Source organism: Pteropus vampyrus, unplaced genomic scaffold (genome assembly GCF_000151845.1).
Source record: "Pteropus vampyrus isolate Shadow unplaced genomic scaffold, Pvam_2.0 Scaffold356, whole genome shotgun sequence".
NCBI lineage: Eukaryota > Metazoa > Chordata > Mammalia > Chiroptera > Pteropodidae > Pteropus > Pteropus vampyrus.
Window position 1 is genome coordinate 189,660 of NW_011889137.1, and position 24,091 is coordinate 213,750.

General features: G+C 53.7%; 1 protein-coding gene across 15 annotated transcripts in view; it reads left to right on the forward strand.

Moving 5' to 3' along the window:
- The window catches only part of FANCA (Fanconi anemia complementation group A), a 56,869-nt gene that overhangs the window by 16,985 nt on the left and 15,793 nt on the right, over nucleotides 1-24,091 (forward strand). The window contains exons 19-43 of one of the 15 annotated variants that reach the window (XM_023522712.1): nucleotides 246-306; nucleotides 401-450; nucleotides 5,944-6,017; nucleotides 7,437-7,544; nucleotides 8,601-8,737; nucleotides 9,170-9,240; nucleotides 9,533-9,629; nucleotides 9,704-9,891; nucleotides 10,873-10,969; nucleotides 11,068-11,154; nucleotides 11,962-12,138; nucleotides 13,246-13,319; nucleotides 14,898-15,026; nucleotides 16,772-16,856; nucleotides 18,044-18,210; nucleotides 18,669-18,774; nucleotides 19,251-19,310; nucleotides 19,445-19,549; nucleotides 20,318-20,427; nucleotides 21,313-21,457; nucleotides 22,529-22,591; nucleotides 22,958-23,060; nucleotides 23,380-23,455; nucleotides 23,606-23,762; nucleotides 23,887-23,979. In XM_023522712.1, the coding sequence (XP_023378480.1) occupies nucleotides 246-306; nucleotides 401-450; nucleotides 5,944-6,017; nucleotides 7,437-7,544; nucleotides 8,601-8,737; nucleotides 9,170-9,240; nucleotides 9,533-9,629; nucleotides 9,704-9,891; nucleotides 10,873-10,969; nucleotides 11,068-11,154; nucleotides 11,962-12,138; nucleotides 13,246-13,319; nucleotides 14,898-15,026; nucleotides 16,772-16,856; nucleotides 18,044-18,210; nucleotides 18,669-18,774; nucleotides 19,251-19,310; nucleotides 19,445-19,549; nucleotides 20,318-20,427; nucleotides 21,313-21,457; nucleotides 22,529-22,591; nucleotides 22,958-23,060; nucleotides 23,380-23,455; nucleotides 23,606-23,762; nucleotides 23,887-23,979 (2,620 nt within the window). Of the gene's footprint in view, nucleotides 1-245; nucleotides 307-400; nucleotides 451-5,007; nucleotides 5,334-5,943; nucleotides 6,018-6,506; nucleotides 7,385-7,436; nucleotides 7,545-8,600; nucleotides 8,738-9,169; nucleotides 9,241-9,532; nucleotides 9,630-9,703; nucleotides 9,892-10,872; nucleotides 11,881-11,961; nucleotides 12,139-13,245; nucleotides 13,320-14,591; nucleotides 14,820-14,897; nucleotides 15,027-16,771; nucleotides 16,857-16,932; nucleotides 17,782-18,043; nucleotides 18,211-18,668; nucleotides 18,775-19,250; nucleotides 19,311-19,444; nucleotides 19,550-20,317; nucleotides 20,428-21,312; nucleotides 21,572-22,528; nucleotides 22,592-22,957; nucleotides 23,061-23,379; nucleotides 23,456-23,605; nucleotides 23,763-23,886; nucleotides 23,980-24,091 lie in introns of those variants that run through there. The other 14 variants (XM_011379131.2, XM_023522713.1, XR_002777001.1 and 11 more) reach the window with 14 other exon arrangements.

A 24,091-nucleotide genomic window follows, 5' to 3' on the forward strand; every position in this document is an offset into this window, starting at 1 on the left:
CCCGGGGCAGGGCATTGTCCCAGTTCCCTGGGACACGGGGTTATCACCAGCATAGACTGCCCTTTGCATGAAATATCCCAAAACTCGGAAAAGGGACTTAAAAATGTGATCTAACATAGCCGTGAAATAAGACAAGCCATGTGGTGCACCCTCGTAAATGCAGGGACTGACTGGAGGTGACGTTTTCGTTGTCACCGAGGCGTCCTGACGCTGCCTCTGTCTGAGCCTGCTCTTCTGTGTTGCAGCATATTCAGGAGGCCCTACTACGTGTCTCATTTCCTCCCCGCCCTGCTCACACCTCGCATGGTCAGTACGCACCCTCACGACCCGGGACCCAGGCAGCGGAGGGCGAGGCCTTCCTGTGCGGCGTCTCACTGGGTTCTCGTCCTTCCTCCCGCAGCTCCCGAGAGTCCCCGACGGCCGGGCAGCCTTCGTCGAGGCCCTGAAGAGGTGTGCGCGGATGTCTGTTTCTAGCAGGGTTTTTGACAATGCGAGAATTCCAGTTCTTTAGAGACATGTATTTTATCACATGTGTTTTATTTATAAAATACTGGCTCAAAATTACTGGTTAAGATTTTAAAAAGATAATTTCTCTGATTCTGAATATTATCACCTAGCATCATTTTTTCGTGAACATGTAGGTGATTGGTCTGGGAATGAAAGAAAGCGGTGTTACTGGCCCGTAATCATTGTGAAAAGAGGAGACTTTGAGCAAAGAAGGAACAGGAAAGGGGGACGAGCTGCCTCGGCTGTGGGGTTGAGTGGGCCCAGCCCGCCCGCCTGCCCGCCCGCCTAGCACCCTGGGACACCTTCAGGAGCAGAGAGTTGGCTGGATTGCAGGAGGTCACCTTGAGAGAAGTAGAAAACGATAAGTCCTGTCTTTCAGTGGCACTCATAAAGTGATGGGACCTGTAAGAAGGAAGAAAAAGAGGAGAAAATCAGCATTTTTGTCTTAGAATAAGACTATCTTTGAGATCCCTATTTTTATTTATTTTTGATATACAGTATTCCAGAAGTACAGAGGCCAGTTAACAAAACACCCGTGTGTCTCACCCACATTAATATTTTGCTTTTTTTGCCCCGAAGTGAAGTATACAGAAGAGTTGAGCCTCTCAGTCCAGCTCTCTGACCCCCTCCCCTTTGTCCTCTCCAAGGAGACCGGATCCCAAAGAGGATGTGTGATTTTTCCCTCTATTTTCTTACATGTGTTTGCAGCTATACATTGTGTACACACATCACAGTGTGGTTTCGTGTGTTTTTAAAGTGGAATTGATACAGTGTGTCTTTCTGTGATTGACACTGTCACCCATCCTGTCCTCCGTGTGCTCTGGTCCGTTTATTTGACTGCTGTGCAGACTTCTGTCGTGTGACTGCTAGCTGCCATGTGCACTGCCCCAGCGTGCAGGTCACAGGTGCTACAGAAGTCACGCGGTAGGGCTGCGTGCTCTGTGACCGACTCACTCGTCCTCTGTCGTCGGACTCCTAGGTGATTTCTAATTCTGTGCTCTTCTTTCAGAGCTTCAGTGAACATCTTTGGGTATATCTCCATGAAAAGTCCGAGAATTTTGAGTGGAATTTCATTGATAGAGATTAATTTAAGGATAGTTGACTTCATTGTGATAATGAGTTTTTCCTTCCAGGAATATAATACATCTTTATTTATTCAAGTCCTTTAGGAGTGCTTTGTGATTTTTCTTTATGCAGATCTTACAAATTTCTAGTTAGATTTACTATACACTAAGGGGTGTTTTGCTGTTGTAAACAGCGTATTATTTTCTGTTGAACATTTTGTTGGTTATTGGGTCCTCATGTGCAGTGACTGCTGGACTTCGTGGTGGTGGCTGGTTAGATTTTCTGTGCAGATAATCACGTCGCCTACAAGAATGGTAGTTTGTCTCCTTACCAGTCTTTACGCCTCTTTCTCACACTGGGTAGGACCTTTGGCATAATGCGGAATTATAGGAGAGTGATAAGCTGGCATCTGGTCTTGTTCCTGACTAAGGAATGCTTCTGAAGTTTACCATCAATGCCGTTTGCTGTAGTTTTTATATAGATGTTCTTTACCGCATTAAAAAAATGTTCTCTGTCTGAGTTTGCTCGGGACTTTCAGCATGAATCAATGTTTCTGCACCTCTCGGGGGACTCTGCTGTCCTGTACTCTTGTGTGACAGACAGATCACACTGACAGATCCCCACTGGCCTTGCCTTCCTAGGGCACCCCTGCTTGGTACCGACTTGTTCCACATCGCTGCTAGATTTGGTTTACTGATGTTTCACTTCGGGCTTGGCGTCTGTCTCTCTCGTATTCATCTTGCGGCTTTGGCGTCCGGTTTTAGCGCCTCAGGGAATGAATTGGGCGGCCTTCTCTCTCCTGCCCGCTGAAACAGTTTGTGTAACAGACCGCGTGGCCTAAGGTCTGGCAAAACTCAGCTGAAAAGTCATCTTCCTGGTGCCTTTCGTGGAGGCGGAGACTTTCAGCTGCTGATTGAGTTTCCTAGATGGTTATTGCTTTAGACAGGTTTATTTCTTCCTGAGTTAGTGTTTTTAACAGTTTTCTAGAAAACTGCCCATTTCATCTAAGTTTTCAAATTTATTGGTGTAACATTGTTCCATCATATTCTAGTCTGATTTTTAAAGTCTCCCCGCCCATCTATACTTTCCCTTTTTCAAAAAATTATTCCTGCTGGTGTTGATTTTGCCTTATTTTACAGCTCCCTCTTATTAAAGATTTGTTCGTTTTAGTGCATTTTATTAATTTTACCACGTGGCTACTTTTTGATATTGTCATCCCTGCCTTTTTAAAATTATCTATATGATTTCCTTTTTATTTTTGTTGGGTTTACTCTGTTGTTCTTTTTTATAACTTCTTCAACTGGTTATTTAACTCATTGTTTTAAAACCTTTCTTGTGTTTTAATACAAGCATATCTTAATAAGTTTTATTTCTAAGTATCACTTTAGCTGCCTTCCAAAAGTTTCAGTATTCAGTTCTGAATAATTTACCATCTTTGTTGATTGTCTCATAATTTATAAGTTAGTTATAAGTGAATTCTAAAAATTTCCAAATATATAGGTGTTTGCTCCTAAACTTCTTTATTGTTTCTAATTTAATTGCATTGTTTTCAAAGAACATGATTTGTTTACGGGTTTTTTTGTATCTCTTACGACTTCCCCTTGGACCTGGTCTATGCTCAGCCTTTGTAACATTCCACACTCAAAAACTGTACATCCTGTAAACTGAAATGTAGAATCTGTAAAATTGTGTTCTCTTCCAGTGATCAGTTTATTATGGAGGTGGCTGTGGTTTTGTCAGTTGCTCCTTGTAATTCTGTCAGATTTCTCTTTATGTTTTGAGGGCTACATCGTTAATTGCAAACAAGTTCATGATTGTTAAAATGTAACTTCAAACTGTAACCTTCTTGCTGGGTATTTTTTTCATTCATTATCATGTAATGTCTCTTGGTCTTTTTACTTTGTTTTGTCTGATATTGATGCCAGCTGTGTGTGTGTGTGTGTGTGTGTGTGTGTGTGTGTGTGTGTGTGTGTGTATTTTTGCATGGTATAGCTGGTTAATTTTTTGACATTTATCTCTAGTCTTAAAAAAGTGTTTTGTCAAAGTTAAATATGGATATAGATAAAAGAACCGTATAATTCTACAACATTTCTTCAGAAAAACAGCTACTCCCCACCCCTCCCAGCTACTTCTTTCTCTCTGGGGGCAACTATTTTCAACTCTTAATTGATTTTTTGATATTTCTTTCCATTCTCTAAATAGCATTTTTATTTTGCTGCTTATCGTTTTTTCCGTTTTAGGCAATAGCAATTGACTTTTGCTGTGCAGGACGACGATCTCGCTTTCTTCCAACAAATAGCCGTCCTTCATATAATAGTTTTTAAAAATTCAGCATTTACTGTTTGTTTTTAAGGCTATATGAACACTATTCGGAGTCGACCATTAGGAATCCAGTTACTTTGCCTTCTGTTTTCTCTGGAGTTTGTAATTATCTTTGTCTTCTTAGTTTTTCTCATATATATCATGATTCAGCTTCAAACTCTGCCAGTTGTCTAGATGTCCTGTCATTCAGAATCAAGCATTCTAGCAGTTGCATCTTGGAGAAATCTCTTACAGAGCCTCCGACCTGCTGCGGTCCGGATTGCCAGCTTTCGCCCTAGCATCTTCCTTTGACAGCACCTGGGGACATCTTGCCCTGACCTGCGCTGACCTGTCTTTTTTCTGTACTCTAGATCATCCTGTCTTGATTTACTCCTTAGTTTTGGTGGAACACATCCTATTGAATCTTCTTAAGAAAGGGTGGACAGGAGGCAAACTTTCATGGCCCCTTATTCAGCCCTCACATTTGCTAGGTAGTTGGGTTGGGTACAGAAACCTAGGTTGGAAGTGATTTTCCCTCACTTCCAATTTTGGAAAGTATTGTTTCATTGATTTCTAGCTTCTCGTGTTGCTGTTGAGATGTTAGAAGCTGTTACGATTTGCGATTCTTGGCACATGCCCCACGTTTTTCTCTCTCGAAGCCGGTAGTGTCTTTCTTTTTTTCCCCACGTTCTGAAATTTTACAGCAATGTGTTTTGGTGTGAGTATAATTTTATTTCTGGGCTGGGTACATGATGGGCCTTTTAACCTAGAAATTTGTGTCCTTCAGTGCAAAGAAATTTTCTCTGATATTTTAAAAACTTTTGTTATGAAAAGTTAAAAGACAAATAGAATAGTATCTATCACCCAACTTTAATAGTTAGCAGCACATGGCCCATCTCGTTTCCTCTGTAGCCCTCAGATCACCTCGCACACCTCTGCTCACCCTTCCTGGGTCCTTGACGCAACCCTGACGCTAATCATCCCATCGGCTCATTTCACGGCGGCTCCCTCCCCCGTGCTCTTTCTCTTCTTGGAAGCCCTGTGTTTCAGACACGAGGCCTCTCGGATTGTCGTCTGATGTTTCTTTCTGTCATTTTACACGTCTGGTCTTTGGTTTCTCTCTCCTTCCTTCAGGTTTACCTGCCTCTCCTTCCAGTGAGTGTTTTGCCACCGGATGCCCTTTTCCATGGCAAGCCATTCTCACGTCATCGCTGCAGTGTTTTGTCTCGCCTCTCTGAGAATGTTGACGACCGTGATGTCTGAAGTTTTCTTCTCTGTGAATTTCTCCGTTTCTGTGAATTCACTGTCCATATTTGTACTGGTTCCTGCTTTTCAAGCTAAAAGCATTCCAGTCCCTTGGGCAGCATCCTCCAGCTGTGTTCTTTGCCTTACTCTGGTGCCCGTGACAGGTCTCACCCCGAGCACAGCTGTGTCTTCCTTCCGTTTGTGTTGTCATCCGGGTGTGTGGCACCATTGGGTAGGGTACCCTTCTGCTTCGCTGTCCCTGTGAAGGCTTCCCGTCCTGCAGGTCAGGCTACTGTCCACGCATCCTGTACCTGGGCTGCCACTCCTGGCTCTTCCTCTGAGGGCGATGCCATGGTTTTTGTTCTTGGACTTGGAACTGTGTCTTGAGAAAGTGCCAGCTGCGAGTCTATGCCCTGCAAACGCCCCATGTTCTTATTACGTTACTGATTCTGTAATTCTTTGTATTTTTAGTGACGTTAATTGGGTGTTTTTTTAGTATTATTCAATAAAAGTAATAAAAATTCACTTTTAAAATTTGTAAGTTCCCCAAACTTGAATGAGAGAAGTAAATGTCATTTGTAATCTCTCTACCCAACTACACTGTTGGCAGATGTTTACGTATGACGTGTTATTCTGAAACAGTAAGAGCCATTTAAACCCACGTGTAGAATGTTTTTTGCAGAAACAGGCTTATGCTGTATGCAGTGTTGTATGATTTAGATTTACTATACATATTTTTGTTTTATGATAGTCTTTTGGAATGGTAAGCTTAAGAATTAACTTGAGTTATTGTTGACTTGATTTTAATGATTTCTTCCGATCCAGAGCAGATAAAATTCCCCCATCTCTGTACGCCACCTACCGCCAAGCCTGCTCTGCGGCTGAAGAGAAGCCAGCAGGTAAGGTTAACCGGTTTTCAGCTACCAAGACGAGCAGCTTCCTACCGCCTGACCACAAGATGTCTCCGTGACTCCTCAGTCCTCCCTAGTTTCGTTAGGTCATGCTGGGTCCAGCCAGAGCTGCGGATTTAGAGACTGCCCAGCACTAGCACCAGACATGACACCAGGTGGGCCAAACGTGATGCCATCAGCTCCAAGGCTCCCAGTCGGAGGCCCCCAAGTTACCAAATGGAGCACTTTCCTAAAGCAGCACATGCTGTACAAAGTCCACTTTACCATTTTTTACCTCAGCGCCCACTGAGGGTGTGACTGCCTTCTCTTTGCCTGTCCTGAGTTCAAGCTTTAAATTTAGGTGACCTCTCAGACACAGCAGCGAGGCTCCTGGCCTGTAGCGTTGACTGAAGCGTGTCGCAGATGGTGGTCTGTGACAGCTCTCTGACTGGACAGTTGGGTTCTTCGGTGGTGGATTGGAGATCTTTCTGCTTCTAGGGAACAGCGACGTAGACCCAGGTCAAATCTGAAAGGTTGCGGCAGTGAGGTGGCCGTGTTTGGAGCATTGGAGCAATGGGCAGACTTGTTGGTGTGTTCCGGCCCACTCTGCTCTGGCTGCTAAGGTGACTGAGAGGCATTGTCAGGCCTGGTTCCTCAGCAGTGTCACTTGACAAGTGGCAGGAGCAGCGCTGTTGAAGCAGCTGGTGTCGGCTAGTTCACGTGTCAGCAGGGCCAGCTGTGCTCACAGAAGCAGTTGTGTTTTCTGTTTCGGTCCGGCAGAGCCCTCCTCTCACAAGCTGGGGCCACTTCTAGCAGCCATGGAGGCCCAGCGACCTGGGTGGGCAAAGGGCGGGTCCCAGACCTCACGCTAACGACAGCGGGGCTGGGGCTGCGGTGCGGGCCGCGCTCTCCCTCCCCAGCCCGTGGTCCCCATGTGGGGCCTTCAGAACGTTTTCTCCCTTAGAACCTGCTCCGATGGGCACAGAACAGAGCCCGAGGTTCTGTGTTGCCTGGTGTCACTCACGGGGGGAGCCTGTGTGAGGCCACTGCGCATACCTAATGTCCTCTCCAGTGACATCAGAACTTAAACTTGTTTTGTTTTAAAACACTGATTCTTGGTCTTTCATTTTTATGTTTTGTTTTTAACATCTCATGGCAAACAGTAATAGCACGGTGTTCCTCATCCCCGCCCTGCGCCGTGCGCCGGGCTTCTGGCCTGTGTCCGTCAGGCACGTGCTCTGCACGCTGTGGCGCTGGACGCGCAGGACGCGCTTGTGTACGAAGGCTTTGGTACCGAGCCTCAGGGCGGAGGGATCATCTCCTCTTTGTGCGTGAAAGTGGATAGGTGTGTGGATAGGTGTGTGGGCAGCTGTGTGTGTTGCCTGTCTGGACTGGTTGTTGAAGTGACCCCCCGTCCCTCTGCTGCAGGTCCGGGAATGAAGGCGGACCCCAGCTGTGCGGAAGGACTGCTGGGACCGCTCACGGCCGCCCTGCAGGAGCTCAGAGCTGCCATGACAGACCCCGCCCAGTATGACGGTGAGGACGGGCGCGGGCAGGGCCGTCTACGTGGTGCTCGTGGGCCGGGCAGGCATGCCTGGCCATTGCTGGCGCTCAGTAGCCAGGCCACTCCCTCATTGTGCTAGTGGCCACTGCGTGTTCCCGCAATTCAGCATTTGGTCACAGAAGCCTGGCTGTGTGCGGGCAGGCGGGTTCAGTCAGCATGGGAGACCGCCCGGTTATTCAGGCCATCGCAAAGCCATGGTAGAAGGTGAATATTCTGCTGTCCGGCCCCCAGGAGGACAGTCGACGGGGAGGAGGCTGAGGGTCATTCCTGGGTGTGCGGTTTTCGCATCCCAGCTGCCTGAATCCCTGTGACACCCAGTGTGGGCCTCTGCTTCTGAGAGCCGGGAGGGCATGGCGGCTCTGACCACGGAGCTGGCACACCAGCGTGTGAAGTGAGACCAGTCCCGTGCCTCCTGGTTTCCGCCACGGAAAAGGCAGAACGCACAACACATGGGCCCCGCCTTTGCCTGGGAACTAGTCAGTTTTGCGTGTCATGAATTCACCCCACCCCGGTAGCACAGTCCCTGTCCTATAGAGCCTCTCGGGGGAGACACAACAAACCGCCCAGTCCCGCTGCTCCCTGGGGCCTGGCCTCGGCGTGCCCCTTCAGAGCTGAGCTCCAGCAGAGCAGTGGCCAGCGGCCCCTCGGGTGCCCGACTTTGGCGCAGGCTCTGTGGCTCTCCGCGCTGGGCAGGCGCTGGGCAGGCACTGTGCAGCTGGGATGAGGAGCCTTTGGTTACAGTGAGGGGGAGTCGACAAGTGACTTCAGATGGGGAATTACCAAGTAAAAGTGCGCTTTGTGACAGTGAAGTGGTGTCTTGGCCTCTCACCTGGTGCAGGCGAGGCCTCTGGCCCTGGTCTGTCCGGGTCACATGCTTGTAGCAGTCTAGTCACAGCCGCCTGCAGGAGGGACCCTGAGTGGCCCAGGGTCCACGGCAAGTGGTGCCTCTAGGTGGCTGTGGTCAGCCGGCCCTCGGCCCCTGCCCCGCACGCCCCTGACCAGCCCCTGACCAGCCCCTGCATCTGCAGCAATATCTGCCCGAGTCGCGGTGATTTCCCAGAGACTCAGCTCTGCCTTGGGCCTCAGCGAAGACGACAGCAGCTCTGAGGTCACAAAGGTCCAGCTCAGTGTCCTTGTGCCAAAACTGGAGCAGCGGGAACAGAAGGTGTGTGCGGGACGCCAGCAAGGCACGGTGCGGGGAGGGTTGTGCGGGCAGAACAGAACACATGGGCCCGCTCTGCACTCTGATCGCCGCGTCAGGTGTGTGTGTGGAGACAGGACGGAGAGGGTCAGTGGCCCTGGCCTGTGTGTGTACTAACGTGACGTCCTTAAAGAGACCCAAAGCCTAACGTATTTACTCTTGGGCCTGCTTCCTGCTGTACAATTCCAAGAGTGGAGTTGGTGTGACACTTGCCTGTCATGTTCCTGGATGTGGGGATGAGGATCCTCGTACCAGTTTGCGCGGGAGCTTTCTCTCCGAATGCGGCCTGCATTGTGGTCTCCTTATTTCTGCTTTGGTCCTGCCCGTGTGGTTCGCGTGAACAATACAAGGTCAGGTGCACACACGGTGCCCTCAGTGACATGTCTCTTCTCTCAGGTCGTGGATCTCCTGCTGACATCTTTTTGTCAGAACCTAATGGCAGCCTCCAGCTTTGCCCCACCAGACAGGTAGAGCTGGGAAGTTCCTGGGGACAGCCTGGTGCTCTGGGTGGGCCCTGTGTGGAGCACACCTCCTCTCCAGGCTCCAGGATGAGAGGCTGGCAGTCCCTAGTCCTCTGGCTTCCTGCTGTGCCAGTGACGTTTATCCGGTGGGGATATGGCAGAAGTGGAGCATTGCCACAGGAGACCCCGCTCTTTGGGGAATGGCCTGGTTCTTTCTGAGGCCTCCCATGCTGACTGTTCGTCCCCCAGACTCAGTCGGAGGGCTGGGCAGAACCAAGACTGGCCACTGTCTCTGCAGGCAGGGCTCCTGGGCCGCCCGCTTTGTGACGGCCACGTGTGGACACAGGCTGCTCCCCGCCGTGCTCACCAGGCTCTGCCAGTTGCTCCGCCACCAGGTAGGGCTGCCGCCTGTGCAGGGGGAAGCGGGCCTCGCCCCGCAGCCCGCACACCACTGGTCTCTTCTGCTCAGGGCCCGAGCCTCAGTGCCTCGCACGTGCTGGGGCTGGCCGCCCTGGCTGTCCACCTCGGCGAGGCCGGGCCTGCGTTCTCGGATGTGCATGTGAGCCCTCCTGCCCCTGCCAGGGGCTTGTCCATCCCCGACTTCTTCAGCAGCCTCCTGACCTGCAGGACCAAGGAGTCCACCCTCTTTTGCCTTAGGTGGGTGCGTCCTCCGCCTTGGCTGCTGGTCCCCACTCTGCCCACAGATTGTCACTCTTTACCATTTTGCTGTGTATCCTCCTAGAGTCTTGTTTGTGTGTATTTGTGTTTATTTCTTTGTTTATAAAAATGAGATCGTACTTATTTGTTAACCTGCTGTTGAAGACGTTGACCCCGGACTGCAGTGTCCTTGTCCACTGCCCAGCATTCTCGGGGTCAGGGGTTGGCTTGCTCTACCCAGCATCCTGGCGCTGTGCTGTTCCCCAGGGGCAGACTCTACATGGGGGTGCCCTGTCCAAAGGCGCACTCTCCTAGAGGGTTCTGAGGTCACCCTGCGCATCTGCCGGCTTACACCCCACTGGGCCCTCACTGCGCCAGGCCTGGGGTGCAGCCAAGAGGCAGATGGCCCAGGACCCACCATGGTATTTTTGCAACACCAGTCAGTCCCCAGTGGGAGTCAGTCCTGTAGGGATCCTCCCCCCCACTCTCTTCCTTGCCAATTGCCTGACTCCGCCCGCTTCTCTTCCCCCGACTTCACAGCCAACTAGGGCTGAGCAGGGGCTGCCGTGAGGCTGTGTGTAAAGCTGAGCATGCCTCTCTCTGGCTCCACGTACCCCTTTAGGAGGACGTGACTATTTGCTGACCCTGGGGGTCACGGAAGCCCTTTTACCCCCACCACTTCTCCCGACATCTCCTTTGTCCTCGTCGTGGGTCTTTCTGCAGAGAAAGCAAGCCCTTATTTGCAGAGTCCAAGTGTTCACACATCTTCTGAGTCTCTGCCTTCGGTATGGACAGAGCTCAGGCTGGACGCTGTGCCGTGGGGGCTGCTTCCCAGTGCTCAGAGGGCTGAAGCCAAGAACTGACATCAGGCCACGTGGTTTCAAATGCTCTCAGTTCACTTGTGACATTTGGACTTTTCTTCCATCCCTTATTGTGCATGGATCACATTTGTGCGTTTTAATTTCTGCTTTCTATTTTCAGATTTTGTACGGCGGCAATTTCTTACTCTTTGTGTAAGTTTCCATCTCGGTCACACGACACTTGGTACAGCTGTTTATCGCCAGGCCTTATAAAAAAGGTAGGTCTGTCGGGTCCTTTCTTCCGTCCCCCTGTGAGTCTGCAGCTTTCTGCAGGAGTCCGAGGCCCTTGCTCCGTTATTCACCTGCTGTTTCCTAGGAGCGGCCTCAGCTGCCTGCTCGGGCCAAACACTGCCTTTCCTCTGTTCTCTGTGTTCAAATGAGGGGTGTAAGACAACAACTACAGGTGCCCTCTCTATTCTTAAAGAAGCATATGCTAATGTTTATAAAACAAGTGAATTAAAAAATAAATATTCATAAAAAGTATGTCCCCGTTTAAAGAATGCCAAATTTCCTTTAGAGTTCCCTCGTCTACTGAATGTTTGTTACATTCAGTAGAAGACGAGATACTGAAAGATGCATGCTAGAAATCTTAAACATCGAAAGTGAAGGCGAGGTCGTGGCGGAACCGGTGTTCCTCCTTCCGCGGGTTCTTAGGGAACGTCCCTGGTGAGGTTTAAACCTGGTTCTCGAGTCCAGGCTCCACAGTAGTATCAACTGAGAGGCTTTTAAAGGCACAGACTCTTGGTCGTTGGAGCTTAGTCCCAGATCTCCGAATTTTAAAGCATGGAGCAAAGCGTAGGAGTCCAGACGGGGAGGTCCCCAGCTCCACTTTCCAGTTCCACTTACTGTGTGACCCAGCGCTGTCCCCATGGTCCTCAGTAAATACGGGGCAATGTCACCTTAGCACATCCCCGGTCAGCTTATCCAATGGGCACACTTTTCAGTGCCAGCGAAGTCTGCGGGGCGGCACCACCCAGCAGAAGGGGCTGGGATCCAGCACTTCAGCTTCCCAGCGCGCAGCCCAAGAGGACTTGCCCGCATGCACCAAGCCCTCCCTGAGGGCTCCTCGCCCGGACGCAGTCTGTGACTGGACAGCTCGCCCCGCGCGAGGTTGCCGAGGCCCCAGCAGGTGACACAGGGTCTCTGCCGGGCCTGGCCGGTCGCGCGTGCATCCTCAACCTCTCACAGCGAACACGTCGCCCCCTTTCAGTTTCAGTTCACTGTGCTCAGATTGTTCTCAGAAGCCCGAGACCCCCTCTCCTGGGGCGACGCAGCCAGCCCTCCCTGGAGGTCTTTGTACCCGCCCCCTGCAGACTGGCAGCAAGCTGCCCTCCGTCTCTGGAGACACAGAACCTTCCAGGAGCTGCTGAAGGAGAAAGGATTTCATGTAGGTCCCCTGTCCCCTCCTTGCTTCTCACCTCGCCGGCTCTCGGGTGCGCAGGTGCAGATCTGCGGGCTCCTGGCCTGGGGCGCCCGAGCAGCGCTGACGTGGCTTTGGTGGAAACTTCTAGGGATCATTGTTGGTTCATATGCCAGTGTAGGAGACCAGAGAGAAAGATGCCCAGTTTCCCCCGACAGTCACAGTTTGCAGAGAACTTTAAGGGTGGATAAAAATGTCCTTTACATCCGCCAGGATCTGTTTGGTGCTGGCCTTTTGGAGTGCAGCCACTGGGAGCCCCTGGCGCGCCCCCGCCCACGTGCACACGCCACCCGTCCGTACCGCCTGTCACAAGCTTCACTTATTCTTGGATGGTTGCCTGCTTGTCTTAGTCTTCAGAGAGAAAGTTCTCAATTGGCTTATTGTTTTCAATTTTTTTCTATTCTCTGGCAACTACCAGTTACATGCGAGGTCCGACGGCCTCTATGGGGCGGCAATGACATGGAGCTCAGCCGGTGCCTCAGCTGTGCCGCCGAGCCCGCGTCGGCTCTGTGTCACCGCGGCTTCGCCCCTCCTGGTTTTACTGCACGTGTCCCTGAGCAGAGCGCTGCTGCGTGCCACCCACCCTTGGCCTTCACTCTGCTGGGACCTGCTGCATGCACGTTTCTACGACGTGCTTTCCTGCATGCAATGTGAGGTCCATGCTGATGTGTGCAACCGCTCCAAGAATTTTAAAACAAGAAGTCCGCCCTGTGGATGCTGGAAGCATGTAGTGTACCAAGTCTACTCTTTGGCTGGTCACTGAGCTCCAGGGACTAGGTGTCGCTGAGCAGAAGACGGAGGTCCGCGGACGCCCGGGGGAACCACCCGAGCCAGCAGGACGCCCCGCCTCGGTCAGCTCCATGTCAGGGTTCAGTTGAGCAGCACGTCAGCTCTCCATCAGGCCCGGTGTCAGTGCCGCAGTCCAGCGGCGGGGACAGCTTGAGGACAGGGACCCTAACACGAGTGAGGGCACCATCCTGTGCGATTCACTTCGGCTGCGGCGTCGGCACAGTAGCGACACACTTGGCCTGTGTCTGTCGTCGCTGTGGTGTTGAGCCGGCCCTTTTCTCTCAGTTAACTTACAGAGACTGGTTACAGCTGGAACTGGAAATTCGCCCTGACATGGATTCTCTTTCAGATATGGACAGGTAAGTGTTTAAAGCGTTCTGCCCTTTAAAACGTTGCATAGTTTCCTACATTGTCTTAAATCTCGAGTTCTGTCATATCCTCAATCAAACGTTTAGTTTAGCGTATTAGCTATGAGTACAATTTCATTCATCCATTCCTTTCTTCAAGACACATTTATTGACCTCCCATTTGCTGGACACTTCTAGAATGTTCTAGAAGCTGGGGATGCAGCATAAATGAGATAAGCCTGCTCGCGCGGCAGACAGGCGCGTGTGAGACACACAGGACTCTCCACTGGCACTTCCTCCCCCAACACTGCAAACCGGGCAGTCTGGTGCCGGGGCACACACACTTGTACACCTGTGTGGGCCTGGGGACAAGCAGGGGATGGGTTAGTGGGAGGGGCGCCCGGGAAGACAGCAGACTGGGCCGTGAGAGAGAAAGCCTGGGGCGGGGCAGCAGGGGCAGCGAATACCCGTCCCCGAGGTGGGCACAGGGAAGTCTGCGTGTGTGAGGGGCCGCGGCGGGGGGGCCCGACCGTGCTGAGTCCTGCTGCGGGAGCCCGCGAGCGTCCTCGTCGGTGGCCCTGTGTCCATCATCCGTATGGGAAGAGCAGACTCAGCCTGCTGAGGGGGCAGAGGGCTGGACACGTGCCACGTAGAGCACTGGCCCTGAGTGGTGGCACCAGGAGTAGCTAAATCAAGGCTGGGCCCCTGGATTTGGGGGTGCAGAAGTCAAGGTGAAGGGCAGGGAGAAAAAAATGTGCTACGGGGAGCCCCATGGGGGATAGGATCCCAAGGGGGCAGCCGCGTGCCCAGAGACCCTCCCGCACACGCACGTGCTGCCTGTCCCCACCCTCGTCTCCCAGGGTCAGGTTCTGGACGGAACAGGTAGAGACACAGCTGTGGCGATAAAAACAGCAACTAATTGCTTTTTCCAAGAAAATGGCTTTTCGTTTTTCTGTTCTGGTTTGCACGCCCGCCGTGGGAGTGCTTTATGCACACGCTCACGTGTCCGGGGGTCCCCTCCCTTTCTCACCTCTCTCTTCTGATGTGAGGGTCCTGACCCTTTAACTCACCCTGAGCCCCTGCGTGTGAAGGTTGTGTTCAGACCTGGGCTGGCATTTCCCTCCTTTTCTTCTTGAGTCACAAGCAACACTCGGATGTGCCCGCGTGGGTGCCAGGGGCAGCCCGAGCCCTCGTCATCCCGGCCCCTCGCCCACTTGCCCCCTCGCGGTGTTGGAGCTGCGTCCGGTGCGGCCTTCCTCACACTGCAGTGTGGGCGGTTTGCAGTCCGTCTTTCCTCAGACCTTTCCTGTGGGCTCCTGTCCAGACCTGACACCTTCGCTGTTGGACCTGGGGGCAGGTCACAAAAGCCTGGCGGACTCTTCAGCCTCTGTTCCCCAGCTCAGCAAGCGAGCCCCGGCAGTTGCCCAGCTGGGTGGCCCTAAGGGGACCGTGATCGTGGTAGAGGGCCTTCCTGCAGCTCCGGGACCCTTGGCCCCCGTTGGTGCTTGCCCTCACTGTGGGCTCCCCTCCCGGCTCCGGGACCCCTGGCCGGTGGCCTTTCGCAGCACGGACTTCACTGTTCCCTGCCAGGCGGCATTTCCACCATTGGGCCATCCACGAGCGTTTCCTGCCCGAGCCATCTGCTGCAGGCGGCTGCGACGGCGACCTCGAAACAGCATGCACCGTGCTTGTCGACACGCTGCTGGACTTCTGCCACAGGTCAGGGACGCTAATGCCCCTTCGTGTTCCCAGCAGCCTGTGGGAGTGCCAGCTCCTCCTCGTTGTCACCAGCACTGGTTACCTGACTTTGCTTTTCCTAGCACATGTGCAGTGACGTACGTCATTTACGGTTTTGATGTGTTTTTTCTCTATGGCTAATGACACTGAGCACCTTTTCATTTGTTGAATTCGTGTGTTTTCTTTGGAAAACGTCTACTCAGATCCCTTGCCCATTTGTAATCGGGTTATTTGTTTTACTAAGTTGTTTTTTGTGTGTTCCAGACAGCAGGCCCTTGTTGGATGAGTGAGTCACATGTTCGCTTCCATTCTGAGTCACCTTTTCACTCCCTCGGTGGAGTAGTTTAATGCACAAAACTTTAACATTTTCGTGACGCCCAATTCACTTGTTTTTAGCCTTAGATCTTACACTTAGGACTTTGACCCATTCGAGTCACGTTTTGTGGATGGCGCATGTCAGGGACCCAGTGCTGCTCCCGCATGGGGATGTCCACTTTTCCTAGCACCTTTCGTCGAGGAGACTGTCCTTTCCCCACTGAACGGTCTTGGCACCCTCGTCAGAAATCAGCCCAGCATGCGTGAGGGTTCATTTCTGGGCTCGCGTGTCGGTCCACGTGTCGACCCCACACTGTGTTGTTACTGTAGTTTCGCACTTAGGTTTAAATTGGGAAATACGAGGCCTCCGACTTGGTTCTTTTTCAAAATCGTCACGGCTATTCCGGGTTCTTTGCAATTCCATCTGAATCTAGGGTCAGCTTGTCAATGTCTACAAATCAGCCAGATTCTGATGGCGCAGCGTTGTATCTGTAGATCCATTTAGGTGGCATCGCCATCTTAACGCTCTTTTCCTATTTATGGACATGGGTGTCTTTACCTTTATTTAGGGCTTTTTAAAATTTTTTCCAACAGTGTAGTTTGAAGCATATGTCTTGCCCCTCCTTGGTTAAATTTATTCTTAAGTATTTTATTCTTTTTAACAGTATTGTAAATGAGGTTATTGTCTTAATTTCATTTTTGGATTACTTGTTGCTAGTGTGTAGAAATATAACTGATTTTTATGTGTTGATTTCCTATCCTACAATTCACTGAACTAATTGATTTGCTTTTATACTTTTTTATTGTGGGTTCTTTAGGGTTTTCTATATATTAGATCATGTCATCTGTGAATAGAGATGGTTTAATTTTTCCTTCCTTTCTACCTGAATGCCTTTCCTTCTCTTTCTTGCTGGAACCTCCACTGTAGTGCTGAGTGGGAGCAATGAGAGGCGACTTTGTCCTTAGGAGGAAAGTTCCAGTCTTTCCTCGTTACGTGTGACGTCAGCCGTGGTTTGTCATCGATGCCCTTTATCGGGTTGAAGAAGTTCCCATCTACCAGTTCGTTGTGCGTTTTTAATCATGAAGAGCGTTGAGTTCTGTCTGTGTATATTGAGATGATCCTGTGGTTTTTGGTTTTTATTCCATTGATATATGTATCATTTTCAGATTTTTAACCAACTTTGCGTTCTTGGGAGAACTCCTACCAGGTCATGGTTCGTGATTGTTGCTCTGTGTTGCTGGATGGGGGTGGCGAGTCTTGGGTCACAGGTTTTACGGTTTATTGGTTACTGCGTCAGTGGTCCCCAGTGCCGCCTTGGCCTTGTGGCCACGCACCGCTGGAGACAGGAAGAGAAGCAGGGACCTCAGCACAGTGGGGAGACACTCAGGCTTTCCCTGCGTTTGCGTTTCAGTTCACAGAGTCGCGAGCACGCGGAGGATTCTGGTTTGGTTCTTGGGGGCTGCACGTGGAATCGGGATATTCTCTCCAGGCTGCAGGTGAGTTAGAAGATGCGACACGCGGTGTGTTCACCGCTTCGGGACACCTGTGAGATACTATGAATGTCCGTAACGGGCCCCAGGCAACTGAGCAGGATGGAAACTGACGTGACGCACACGATGGCAGAGCCAGGGCGACAGTGTGCTCTGTGAGTGAACCCAGGGAACGTCGTGAAAGGACAGGCACAAGAGCTGTATTTCTGGAATCACCTCCAGGCTTTGGGACATTGAAATCTGAAAACAGAGGCGATTAAGAAATGCTGGTGTTGCTCACGACGCGGTCGCTGCTCCACTTGTTCTGGTCCATTTGTCTGGCGCAGGCCCTGGCGCAGGGTCACAAGCTTGCGGGGTTTGGAGGTCAGAAGACTGCTCTGTCCCAGTGTCGTTTGGTGCCTCAGGCGGCAGGGGCGCGTCGCTCTCCTCAGCCCTCTCCGGGGCACCAAGTCATCCCTGAGCGTGAGCTCTGCGTCAGATCGCAGGCCAAGGCCCCGCCCGTCTCCGCGGCCCCCTAGTGCAAGGGTCCAGTGCGGTGTTCGCTTCCTGGCGGTGAACTTGCTGCCGCTCTTTAGAAAATGTGCGGAATGGAAGGGAGACCGTGGAGGGTGTGCTTTGGAGTACTTGGGAGAATTTACTTACAAACTTGTAAAAACCCTACAAAAAAGAAACCCTATTCCCCGCCCCTCATCTTGACCTCTTGCCGTCCATGTCCGTGATACTGATGTGGAAGGGCGTGACGGAGGGACAGGCACAGTATGAGTCGTGCGTGGCGGGTGATGACGGGGCGCGTGGCTGCTTCTCCGCATCAGCGTGTGCAGGAGATGTGTGCCGGTGTCACACGTTTACCAGGTGCTCGCTGTGTACCTGCCTTGCATGTAATTCACCCTCAGGTGTGTGCACATACACTACGGGGACAGAGCAAATGAGAAATGGGGTAAAATGTCAGCTGTAAGTGAAGCCGAGTGAAGGTGTCCTTTGTTCTAGTCATATTTTTGCAAATTTTTGCAATTTCCCAATGATTTTCAAGTGATAAGGACTTGTGCCACTTGCTCTTCTTAGCCTTGGTAGAGCCCTCCCTCCCAGGCCCATCTCAGGGTCCCCACTGGGACTGACAGAAGCCCCAAGGACTCTGTTTTCGTGTCTGGGAACAGATGAAAGTATGCGAGCGCCTTGGCCTTGCTGTTTTCCAGGAGATGGTGGTCGACCTGGAGCAGGGCCCAGCGGCACCCCATGGCCCTTCCCCCGCTGGGGGGCACTTCCTTTTCAGGATTTTCCGCAGACGGCTCCAAGCTCTGGCAAGCGGGTGGGATGTGGCCTCCCGTCTTCAGAGACAGCGGGAGCTACTCATGTACAGACGGTAACAGCACCGTGCGCCCCCTGCTCCCCAGCCCATGCCGGCACCTCCTTGGGGTTCTCAGAGACAGCAGGGCCTAGGGCTGTAGAGAGCACTTGGGATTAAAGCCTCCTGCTCAGACTCAGGAATCTGTCCACTGAAAGACACAACTTAAAAGAACTCTCGTCAAGACAGGGAGACCCGAGGTCTCAGATGTCACGCGGCCGCACTTAACGACAGTGACACGATGCCGTTTCTGTTCCGGGGAGGGGGGCGCTGCTCTCTTAGACCGGTGTGTCCTTGCACTTGGTTCTTCCACAACTTGCGATTTGGCTTTTGGGTGACACATTCTGAGTGTCTGCGGTGGGGCCCAGGTGCTGAGCACAAGCCCTCGTGGGGACAGCGGGGCTGCAGACCCGAGGTGCTCGCGGGAAGCAGAGGCAGCCATGCCTCCGCCGTGGACACAGTGCCTTCTCTCCAAGGATCCTGCTTGGCCTGCCCCCGTCTGTTCTTGTCAGTAGCCCCCGGGCAGAGCAGCCAGCTGCCCCCAACTGTGACGAGTTCTTCCACTTGGTCAACTCTGAGCTGGTAGGTACAGGGCAAGTGACCTTGGGACAGAAGGGTGATGTGTTTTCCTGGTTTTCAGAAATGCACAAGTATCACGAGAGTGAACTAAGGTTCCATCCAGTCAGGCAGATCCATAGAAGGGGACCCGGGAAGCAGAGGGGACGTAGCAAGTTTACATTTGTACCAAAGGCTGTTTTCCTCGGAGTTGCCAGATGCTGTTGGAAGCTGTCAGAGGAGGTCCAAGGACAGCAGAGACGTGCAGGCTGAGCCGCCAGGCCGCCCTGCCTTCCTGCAGCCCGCGTTAGCACGAGCTGGCAGGCGGGGGTCTGGCGCACAGGGAGCCATGTGCAGAGGCAGTGAGTGGGGACGGTTCCTGACAGTGTGTGCTGTGACCAGGCCGCTGTCTTCACAGCTGTTTCCCCAACAGCTCAGCCCTCTGAGCAGATGCTGTCCCGCGCCCTCTTGGTCCCTTCTCACTGGACTGAACTGTTTTGCAGAGAAACTTGTATTTGCACGGAGGCACCCTGACCCACGCGGTCATCGTCCACTTCTTCCGGGTAAGTCCCTCTCCCTCTGCACCTCCCACGTGCTTGCTCAGACCCCCCGGCTCCTCGCATCTGGTGGCACTGTGAAGCCAGCATTTCAGGGCCCACGTGAAACCGCTAAACTTCTGGCACATTCCCTTCTGCAGGGACTGCTCAACGCCTGCTTACGATGCAGAGACCCCTCCCTGGCGGCCAACCTGGCCCTGACCTTGTGCCAGACCGAGTGCCCTTTGGTTCTGACCTCCGCCCTGGTAGGCCCAGCCGCCCTCGGGGTGTCACCAGCAGCTCAGGGCCACCTGGGGCTTCCCGGTGACATGTCCTTTACCCCACTTAACCCTCACTCTAGTTGCTGTGCTTTGGGAACAGTGGGGGGAAGAAGGACATATGAGGACGTGATGGGGGGGGTGACAGGTCCCCTGCCTGCATCCCTGCGCCCCTCAGGAAGCATCGAGACCTGAAAACAGCAAAAGGCTTGTTCAGCCACGTGCTGTCATCCTGCATCGGCTGCAATTGGGCATGAGCGCCCATGCCGTCCCAAGATCTAGGCCGTTTGCTCCGGCCGCCGTCCCAGCTGCTGTCTCGGGACTTGCCGGCCCTCGTGTGAGCAGACGTGCCAGAATCGAGGGCGTGCGTCCTCTCCTCCTCCCCCACAGCCACACGCTCCAGCCCAGCCGGAGCCTCTGGCTCAGTTGGGCGGAATGCCCTGGAAGCCAGCTGTGCTGTTTGTAACACACCCACCCGAGTAGGATGTTGGAGGGCTGGACCCAGTTCTGGGCAGAGGGGCCAGCTGCACACACACAGGGTGACCCTCAGGCAAGGCCTTCCCGTCCAGTCCAGTGTCCTCTGCGCATGGGGAGGGGTGTGCCTCGTGGAATGGCTCCGAGCCTTAACCGGGGTACGTGAGCCTGCCCTTGACGTCATGAAGCGTTGGGGCTGGCACCCATCTCTCCCCCTGACCTGCCGTGGTCACGAGCACAGTCAACCCGGACGTGCTGACGTGTGATCTTTCTCTCCGGGAGCTGTGGTGGCCACGCCTGGAACGCGAGCTCCGCTGTCGCTGGAGGTGCGTCCCGGGCCCCCTGCCCCGAGAGCTGCAGAGGCTGCACGAGGCCCAGCGGTTCGCCCAGAGGTGGGTGCCGGCGCTGGGTGCTCAAGGGGCCTGCGGGCTGGGGAAGAACTGAGCTCACAGGCTCCTGAGAAGTTCCAGAACATTCTGGGAGAGAGTCCAGCCTAATTAACTAGTTAAACCATGCTGAGGCTTCCTGGCCACCTGCCGTCTCCCCTCACTCCAGAGTGGGCCCGCGGACTGCCAGGCTCAAGTCCTCAGTGTCCTGCTGGACTTAGGGGTGACGTGTGCTTAGAGGTGATCAGAAGGACTGCTGGTCTCCAGCCTCCTTACATCTCTGTGACGTGAGATTTCATCCCTAGTGGGCACCTGCGTCTCCCAGCAGGGTCGGGGTTTGGGGTCCTGGGACTCTTAGAAGATCAGAGTGAGTCCCGCCCACCAACCCTAAGTCCACAGAGACGCAGCAGATGTCAGTCTCCTAAGTCGCTGTGCAACTCCACCAGTAGCTTCCAGCCATTGTGAGCCGCTGGGGCGCCTTTTTGAGCATCAGACTGCGGTCAGTAGGGCTGAGCAAGCAGGAGGGTAGGTGCACCAGGGTCCGGGTGCTGCACCCTGGGTGACGAGCCTGTGACCCATGACTTCCTTTCAAAGCTCAGGCAGTTCGGACCAGGCGCCTCACCAGGCCTTCCTGCTTCACCGTGTCCTCGGCACAGAGGCATGCTAGCAAGCCGGAAACGGTCCTATACCAAGGTCGAGCCCGTGACACAGGCTTGGCCTCTGCAGACTTGGCCTCTGCAGACTTGGCCTCTGCCGGCTCTGAAGCTCCTCTCCAGCCATACTGGGGGTGGGCGGGACTGACATCGGGACAGTTACAGGAATGAGGACTTTAGGTTTTCGTGGCGACATGGTGGTGAGGCTCCTGTGATGACACATCTCTTTACCTCCCAGCTTCCTCTCCCCTGACGCAGCATCTCCAGCGTCCCCCGCACCACGCCCGGCCTGGGTCTCTGCTGCCGCGCTGTACTTCGCAATTCAACGAGCCGGGGAAGCAAACCGGATCGGCCTGGAGAAGCTGGTCTGCCAGGGGGAGGAGGCAAGGAGAGAATTCTTCCACTTTTCCTTTTCCTGGCAAGCTCGTGTCCGTGTTCTGATCAGCGCTGTTTCTCAGGGTTCACCTAAATGCACTGAGCTTTTCTGAGGACGGACGGCAAGTTTGCAGTTCTTGTCACTTTATTCAGAAGTGAAACTTACTGGGTTTATAGGTTTAATAAGACTGACTCTCAAGTTCACTGGTAAAAAGAGTGCCTTACGTTTCAGTTTTGAAGTGTTTCTAGTTAGCATTATGTTTGCCACAACCCAGGGCGGGGCCGTCTGCTGTCCAGTGGAAGCTTTGTGCCCCATTTCCGTAGCTCGGTCTGCGGTCTGCGTGCACTTAGGCTGCCGAGACAGGGCGGTGCGAGGAGGGTGGGGCAGCTGGCGCCTGGGGCCGGTCTGAACTCTGGACTCGGAGCCCCTCACTCAGGGGAGGGGCGCCCGTGAGTTAGTGGACAGCCAGCCCTGTGGCGCTCCCACCAGCTTCTCCCCCGCTAAGCCGCTGGCTCTGTAAACGCGAGCGTCCTGTCAGCTCGGCACGTCAGCGCCCGCCTGACAGCCGAGGCCCCTGCCGAGCCTAGTCTTTCTGGTAATTATAACCTACAGTAAGCAACCTCCAGAGGTTCTTCCAAGTGTGCGTTCAGGTTGTGTGTGTCTAAAGGGCTGTGAATGACTCCAGAGTCCCCAGGTGTGCCGAGGGGACAGGGTCCACAGAGACCCCACACAGCGGGGTATGCCCCTGGGGCCCCTGCCTGTGGGTTCGTCTCCGGGGTGTAGACACTTCTGGACGGGGAGTGAGGCTGGGCAGCTGGCACAGCCGGTCCCTCACTGCTGTCGCTTTGCCGTCGCTTAAAGATAAGCGTGAAATGACCCGGGCAGTGCTGCTTTATTCTCAATTAAATTGTTTAGAAGGGATCGGAAAGTTTTCTCCCTGAGATCGACTTAAAGGAGCGACTTAGACCCAGACCTGCAGATGCCGAGGAGGGACACGTGCGCCCCTGGGTTGGGGTCACTGGGCGGGAACAGAAGGCACAGGCAGCGATGTTCTCAGTGTCCCCGTCCGCATTTGCAGCTGTTGGTTTTCCTGTTCTTCTTTTCCTTGATGGGCCTGGTGTCGTCACATCTGACCCCACACGTAAGTCAGCCCTCGCTGTGGGTGGACGTCTAGGTGCTTGAAATCACAGGTCCCGTTCCCTGAAGACCTCCAGAGTCAGGGTGGGGCTCTGGAAGCCCATTCTGAAGGGTTCTCAGGAGAGTCGGGTGCTCACTCAAGTGGCAACACCTAGACCACGAGCCTCTGTTCTGAACTTGGGCACTGAGGACCCCTGGTCGCCTCCTCCTGCCCGAGCCCCGTCCTCTGGAGGCCTATGGGGCATCAGCACTCAGACTTGGGAAGGGCTCCCATCGGTGTTGTTTCTGTGATGGGGTCGTCCCCTGCCCCACGCGTCCAGCTCTGCAGACACTTTTCATCTGAGTCATGGTCCCTCTTCTGTGGCCACAGGCTGCCGACTTCCTGAAGGCTGTGGGCGTGTGCGCCGAGATCCTGGGGTGTCTGCAGGAGAGGAACGTACCCTGGTTGCAGCTCTTCCAGTTGACCGAGACAGGTAAGAAATCCAAGGACACCTGAAAGCGAATGGATGACCCGTGTCTGTCCTAGTTACCGGCCATTGGCTAAGGACGCAGGTGACCCACCAGAGTCAGGCTAGGACCCCTGACGCTTTACCTCTTCAGAAGCAACTTTCAAATGATTATCTTTGTGCAAAGCACGTGAACCCCGCTTCAGTCAGGATAAATGCAGCATGAGCTCATTTAAACAACCAGAGAATGTGGTGGGGTGCCAAGGACCCCAGGGTGCCGCCGGGCCGTCATGGCTCCCAGAGGCACACGAGGGGCCCCTGGAGACACTGACCCCTCGGATTGCAGATGCCGGCCTGGGGCGTGTCCTCCTCCGCCTGGCCCCCGACCAGCACGTCAGGATGCTGCCACTCGCCTTCTACAGGTGACGGCCCTGCGGCCCCCACGGGGCCCACGCGCTTGCCCGCCCCAGCCCCGTGTCTCGGCACTACTGTGGGTCTCCACCCAGGTGGGAGAGGGAGCCGTAACTGTTCTGTGCTGACTGCCACTTACCTCTGTGACCTCTTCCCTTCAGCCTCCTCCCGTACTTTGACGGAGATGCCCCCGTCCGGGAGGACACCTTCCTGCACGTTGCTGTGGACATGTACCTGAAGCTGCTGGCCCTCTTTGTGGCCGGGGAGACAAGTGCAGCCTCCACTCTGGCCGCCAGGAGCCAGGAGCTCCAGGGCCAGGCAGGTGCCGGGGCCGGGCATGTCCCACGGGCCCCGTGGCAAGCTGTGTGGGGCCTGAGGCCAGTGACGGTCCCTCCTGGCACATAGGTGGCCCCCTGACCCGTGCTCTGCTTGTTCTCTCTAGGATGACCCTGTGGGCCTAGTGACAAAAGCCCGTCTTTTCCTGCTGCAGTCAATACCTCGGTGTCCGAGAAGGAGCTTTTCAAACATGGCAGAGGTAACAGCCAGACGCTCACCTAAGTGGTTTTAAACACAAGTCACTATGTAAACCTGAGGACGCGGAGGTCCCATACCTTGTGTAAAATGAGAATTCCGGCGTCCAGCACTTG